This window comes from Arachis ipaensis, chromosome B6 (genome assembly GCF_059453495.1).
Source record: "Arachis ipaensis isolate K30076 ecotype BB chromosome B6, ASM5945349v1, whole genome shotgun sequence".
Taxonomy (NCBI): Eukaryota; Viridiplantae; Streptophyta; class Magnoliopsida; order Fabales; family Fabaceae; genus Arachis; species Arachis ipaensis.
The window spans coordinates 19917984-19924903 of NC_142441.1; the positions used below are offsets into that span (position 1 = coordinate 19917984).

The following is a 6920-nucleotide window of genomic DNA, read 5'->3' on the forward strand; positions in this document are numbered from 1 at the left end:
CAATAACAGAATAACGGAGAAAGTCGATCAAATTTTTCTGAGTACTTTTCTGGTGTAAAGATAATCCTGTGTTAAACGAGCGAATTAGTTTTTTTTGTTAGTGCCGGTTTGTTTGTTCAGCCCATGACAAAAAAAATAACAATAATAAATAAATTTAATTTACCTAATTACTTTTGATAGCAGGTTAACTTTTAAAGAGTGCTGCAATCCCTACTTTACCTAGAGTGCACTAGCTTTCGCCGTAATAATGTTAAAAATACCTTAAGAATATTTGTAAACAAAAGGAAAAGAAAATTGAAAGAATCGGAAGTAGTTTATTGAAAGAATAAAAATAGTAATTCCACCAAAAGGGTGACCAATGAGTATATGAGGAGAATAAATGAGAGTAGCAGTTGAATGCTGAATGAATGTGTTGTTATTTGTTAACTTGTCATTGAGAAGAGAGAAGACAGAAGACAGAAGCACGGTGGTCTGTGGAATTCATTTGAGCTGAGCTGCTCTCTTCGGGGAAGCAATCAACCACAACGACACCACCACGTGTCACGAACCACCTCTAAACAGAAACTACTTCTTCTTCTTCTTCTTCTGTAACTAAAAGTCGAATCAGCACTGGAAACACCTCATAAATTCGGTTACACTTGTTCATGTTCGTTACGGTTACGGTTACAGTTACAGTTATACAACACTACTAACTACTCATTATCATTACATCATAATAATAACCGTTTTCTCTCTCTATACATGGGCTAGTAGTCCTATTCCTCTTGACGCTCTTGCTCTTGGGTTTTTGTTTCTTCTTCTTCCTCCTCCTCCTCCTCTTCTTCTTTGTGTATTTTCATTCTCTCTTGTGAATGGCGAATCTGGAGTGCAATCTGAGGGGACCTCCCACTCCTACAGCTCAAACAGGTTAGTTCTATTTCATAGGAGACTGAGAATGTAGTTTACAATGTCTTTTCTCTTCTTATCTTAGCTTTTCCCCAATGTCGAGGGAACTCAAATTAGACATAAAAAGCTCTCAAGTTTGGATAGGTGAGGGAGATGAAGATCTCTACACAGAGCTATGGAAGCTGTGTGCAGGGCCTCTCGTCGATGTTCCCCGCACTGGGGAGAGAGTCTACTACTTCCCTCAGGGTCACATGGAACAAGTATGTATCTATCTGCTTCTCCTTCTTTGTGTTTTTCAGTCTTCTTAGTTGTTTTGGGGGTATTGCAGTTGCAAGCATCAACGAATCAGGAGGTGAACCAAGAACTGAGTCAGCAAATCCCTCATTTCAATCTCCCAACCAAGATTCTCTGCCGTGTTGTTCACATTCAGTTGCTGGTACCCACTCTTCATTACCTCCCTGGCTTGTCTGTTTTGTTTGTCCTTATTTGTTTCATGGTTGTCTGTGTGTACGAATCACCGTAAAGTTATTTTTCTTTTGTGGAATTTGTGTAGGCGGAACAGGAAACTGATGAAGTTTATGCCCGTATCACTTTGCTTCCAGAACCAGATGTGAGGAATATATTTGTCTACTTGTCTTTTTTGCTTTTAGTCTTGTCAATCTATTTGCTTACTTAGACAACCTCTTATGATTACTATACCAAAATTCCCGTTTTGTTTAGTCAATCTACGATATGCTTTCTCTTGTTATTCTCTGTTATTATGAATTTTAATCATGTGGAATATATTCAGCAAAAAGAGCCTACAATCCCTGATCCAAGTCCCGTGGAATCTCAAAGAGAAACGTTTCACTCTTTTAGCAAGATATTAACTCCCTCTGATACTAGCACACATGGAGGATGTTCAATTCGGCGTATGCATGCCACAGAGTGCCTACCTCCATTGCCATCACCTCCATCGGTACTTGTCTATATGGATTTTGTCAACCTTGAGCCGGATCAGTCAATGGATTTAATTTAACTTAATTCGGTTAAATTTCAATCTATATGCTTTGTTTTTATTCCTGCTCTTTACTCATTGTAGGACGCGGATGAAAATTCCCCACCACCATCCCAGGAGTTGGTGGCGAAGGATCTTCATGGGTTCGAGTGGAAGTTTAAGCATGTATTAAGAGGTAAAGGAGATAAAGGAGGTAAAGGGGGTAAAGGAGGTAATTATGTAGTTTAGCATAGAGTCAGGAATCGGGTATGTGAGGGAAAGTTCTCGTCAGATTGGCTCTTTTGCTGGCATTTTGATTGTCCATTTTTGTAACATGATCAGGTTCACCAAAGAGGCACTTGTTCACAACTGGCTGGAGTACCTTTGTCACTTCCAAAAGACTGGTTGCTGGAGATGCTTTTGTGTTTTTAAGGTTGTTAATCAAAGGTTATTAGTACCTTTTCTTTTATATGTTAGGCTTGATGCTGTGCTCTGGTTCTGATCCTGAATCTTGCAGGGGAGAAGATGGGGAAATGAGAGTTGGGATTAGGCGACTTGCGCGGCAGCAGATCCCAATGCCTTCGTCCGTGATATCAAGCCAGAGTATGCATCTTGGAGTGCTTGCCACTGCTTCCCATGCTGTTATGACTCGCACCATGTTTGTGGTTTATTATAAACCAAGGTTTGTAAACATATTGAATTGGTTGTGGTTTGTGTCATTTAACTTATAATGCAACAGTTTGTGTAACTCTTACTTGACATACCCTTTGGAACATTCAGGAGTAGCCAGTTTATTATTGGCCTTAACAAATATCTGGAAGCAGTCAAAAATAAATTTACTGCTGGAATGCGTTACAAGATGAGGTTTGAAGTGGAAGAATCACCTGAGAGAAGGTATCCCCTTAATTGAATGTGTGTCATGGTGCACTTTCAAATTGGCCCCTTGTTGGCTTATTTTTTATAGCTTTTTGGTCAGATTTTCTGGTACTATTGTTGGGGTTGGGGATGTATCGCCAGGATGGTCAAACTCTCAATGGCGTTCCTTGAAGGTTGAACTTATTTCTACTTTTCTGCATGAGTTTTTGTTTTGTCAGTTGTTTCTCTGGATGTTGGCATTTAATCATTCTAAATCCTTTTGTCACATTACCAGGTTCATTGGGATGAGCCGGCAACGTTTCCGAGACCAGAGAGGGTTTCTGCTTGGGAGATAGAGCCTTTTGTTGTCTCTACTGCGTTGGCCAAAAGGCCCAGGCATGCTGATCATACTTCATCGTCTGGTAGGAGACTTTTTACCATAGTTCTATTATGGGGGTGTTTCTGGATTTTTTATTTTGTAGGGTAAACAAAGAAATCTTTATTCTTGAGATGCTTTCCCTCCAAAATCCTTACTTGCAAACACACCCTTAATAAATTGTTTGTTGAATAGGCTTTGACTCCAAAATTATGCCTTGTAGAAATTGCTTCCAACACTCCTGCTTCTGCTTTTTGGTTTCATGGATCATCCATGTCCCATGATCCTGCAGAATTAGGTGGTGCTGAAGTCCAATGCAAGGAAAACCAGGTTGTATGGTCCTTGAGGCAGAAAGAAACCAATGGCAATCCCATGAATAGCCACTCCAGTAGCTCTCGGGTTCGTATGGAAGGAATATGGTCTAATTCACCACATGCGAGTGTCCCACCAAACCCCCCAAACAACAATGCTGCTGCAAAACAAGGCCTTTCACCTATTTCATCCAAACCAAATGATGATGGTTTGACTCATGATAAAGTTGAAGTAGATGCTAGAAAGAAGACTGAGAATCCCACAAAGATCTTTTTATTTGGAGTTAATTTGACTAACAACTTCCGTAGTAATGTGTCCCATCCGGAGAAAGAACAGGCTTGCTCTGCCATTGTTCCCGTTGGTCCCAAAGAATCTACTCCCATTACCATTACTGCATCAGCCACTCAGAATGCTCAGAATTCCAACTATTCAGTGTCCGATAAGGAGCAACAGAACCAAATTTCTTCTGATGTATTGCCAGCAGAGAAGCCTAACAAGCTGGCATCCTTACCATCCATGAGGACTCGAACTAAGGTATTAGTCTGAATATTCCTTTCACATTATTTACTTTAATTTTAACTCACCAACTTATATGGTTAAGTTGCAGTGGAAGGTGGTTTTATGGGGTATGTTAATGGGTAACTCACATTTATTTTGTTTGAGAAGGTTCAAATGCAAGGTGTAGCTGTAGGGAGAGCTGTGGACCTAACCATGTTGAATGGCTATGACGAGCTTACAATTGAGCTTGAGAAACTGTTTCATATTGAGGGAGAACTCAGATCACAAAACAAATGGGCAGTTACTTTTACTGATGATGAAAATGACATGATGCTTGTTGGTGATGATCCATGGCCGTGAGTAATTCTAAAACTTGTCGCCAAAAACCCAAATTTTTACTTGTTTCCCTGACAGATCTTCTAATTGTTCTCTATTTTCTTTGTCTCTCCCGTGTTGTTAATTGCAGGGAGTTCTGCAACATTGTGAAACGGATTTACATTTATTCAAGGGAGGATGTGAAGAAGATGAAGTATAAACTCTCCGTGCCTTCGTTGGACTGCGAAGAGACTTTGTTGTCGAAAGAAGAGACTTAAAAAAGTCTCATTTGCTTAACTGATTAGCTTTTAACTTGTTTCAGTTTTCTTGGTTTGGGGAGGGGTAGGGGTTTGGGATGGTTTGGGTTTGCTTTAACTTCAGAGTTCAGAGTAGTTGACTGATATATATAGTACTGCCATTAAACTACTTGATGAACTTGGGTTGAATGGATTTTATATAACCTGATATTTTGTGAATACCTAGTGTTTGTTGGGTGGTAGAAGCAGCATGAAAACATGGAGAAATTCTTGGATTTTTCATCCCATGCGATCATGCATGATCGTTAGTTTAACTATATATATGTGCATATTAATTAGTAAATACTTTTGTTGAGTTATCAATGGTTAAATTTTAATTTCTTAAAACATCCATGACCAACAATTAAGTTTGTGGTTATTATTTTAGTGGTACAACTTTTTTTTTATTTTTTTCATTGCATGGAGCATGAAATAACCTGTCCATGTCTCTGCCATTTTGAACAAGTGAGGTCTCTCATTTTCTATTTTTAGACAGAAATGTTTGACTCTATCCGTCCGAATGCCCATTAATTTGAACTACTGATTAATAGTGATTACTACTACTACTACTACAACTAAAATAGTTGCCAAATATTGGTGGCAATGGTTGCATCGGAGATGTTTATAGTTCTCTCTTTCCTATAATCACTTGGTAATATATGGATTTGAAAACACACAAAACGAAGAAATGGAAGTTAAGTCAAAGAAAGTGAGCTGGAAGCTGTTATTATAAAAGGCCAAAAGGAACACTGAAAGAAACGTGTTGTCTTAAGAGAAACAAATTTAGACACAGTCTCTACCTTTGCATGCATGTTCTCTTCCCTCAGTTTCACCTTTCTTTTCATACATTTCCACTCTTCTTTTCATTTTTGGTGGTGGTGAGGGGTGGTAGTTGGGGCAGGGATCGTAAACTAGGTGTTTTAAAGTTAATTAGGAATTAGGAGGACCACTAATGACTAAACCCACTTTTTCTCATGCACCTTCTTTTGCCAATCTGTTTTTCTCACTGTTTCAATCTGTTTCAATAGTTATTCTGTTCTTAACAAAAGTCTTCTAATTCGTTATTGTAAAAACATTATGAGCTAATTTTTTCATTTAATATTTTTTAAATTTTTTATTCATTCACTACTTTATTAAATAATTATTGATTAAAAAAAATTAAAAAGTACTCACATGTAAATGTTTAACTTAGATGTTGAGACATATTATATTAAATAGTTTAGTAAAATATATTAAATTATCTAATAATTTTCAGTTATTATTTTTATACAAAGATATTTTTATATGAATAATTACTCTTATTATTAAAATCCTTAAGAAAAATTGGTTTTTCTAATAAAAATGGTATTTAGTGCTGTTGGTGGTTTTTTTTTTGGGGTCAAGTTGGTGGTTTAATATTGTTTTAAAACAAAAACCAATGCAAAAAAGTATGAGTATATGTATGAAAAATTCGTGTTCAAAGAAAAAATCATATCAAATAATGGATAGTTGCTCTAAGTTTTTAAATTAGATCAAAAAGCAACATTAACTGCATATTTTGTTTACTTTTTCTTTGGTTAACTGCGGGTAAATCTTCGGTGAAATATGAAGCATAAATCGGACACGCAGACATGAAATTTTAGTTTTCTTATAAGATACAGAGCCAAAATATATATAAAATATTTTTTAAATAAATTGTAATAATATTTTAATATTTTATTCATATTAAAATATAAATTAGGATAAACATATAGATAAATTAAATGCAGCTCAATATTATACTATTATTCCAAATAAAAAATGCTTACATACATGATACATGTCCGAATTCAGCTTTAAATTTTTATAAATCGAAACTATTTGATTTGATTTACATTTCTTTCGTAAATCAAATTAATTGGATTCGATTTAGGTATAGTAGCGATAAATTGAAATAGATAAATTCGATTTATTAGGAGAGGAACTTGCATCATGTAAATCGAAACAATTATTTTTTATTTACTGCATTTGTTGCAACCCTAGATAAATTAAAGTTTTTTTATTCGAGATATATATATATATATATATATATATGAGCCCTTCAAGTCGAATTCAATTAATTCAATTTAGCTATGAGAGTAACGCATATAAATACGAGCAGAACGTTAAATCCTCATTAAAGTGGGACTCACAATAGTTAGCAAAGATAATTTTTAGTTTTTGTGCACTACAATGGAACAACTAAGAAAAAAATACGAGAGGAAATAAAATTTATTGATAAGAATATGTTGAGTATCTTTATCAAACCTTGTATGAATTTTGTTGAGTTTTAGAATACTATAATCCAAAAATTGGTACTGCATGGCATGAAACGGATAAAGAAGTTATTTTATAGAATTCCAATTTCTGTTATACGAGATAGTGTGAAGTATGACTCATTTGTGATAGA

At 35.9% G+C, this 6920-nt stretch overlaps 1 protein-coding gene across 6 annotated transcripts; it reads left to right on the forward strand.

Moving 5' to 3' along the window:
• Positions 1 to 305: 305 nt before the first annotated feature.
• On the forward strand, positions 306 to 4693 carry LOC107645686 (auxin response factor 9). 6 transcript variants are annotated; one of them, XM_088491382.1, is made up of 14 exons: positions 306 to 906; positions 1030 to 1145; positions 1214 to 1321; positions 1439 to 1495; positions 1676 to 1843; positions 1967 to 2093; positions 2204 to 2294; positions 2379 to 2543; positions 2642 to 2755; positions 2838 to 2910; positions 3012 to 3138; positions 3316 to 3938; positions 4071 to 4258; positions 4369 to 4693. In XM_088491382.1, exons 1-14 carry the CDS (start codon positions 852 to 854, stop codon positions 4493 to 4495), a joined length of 2139 nt encoding a protein of 712 aa, XP_088347508.1. In that variant the 5' UTR covers positions 306 to 851; the 3' UTR covers positions 4496 to 4693. The 6 variants fall into 6 exon arrangements, with proteins under 6 accessions (XP_088347508.1, XP_088347509.1, XP_016205242.1 ...); XM_088491383.1 differs by having other exon boundaries at positions 366 to 906; positions 1967 to 2057; XM_016349756.3 differs by having other exon boundaries at positions 374 to 906; positions 1021 to 1145.
• Positions 4694 to 6920: the final 2227 nt, after the last annotated feature.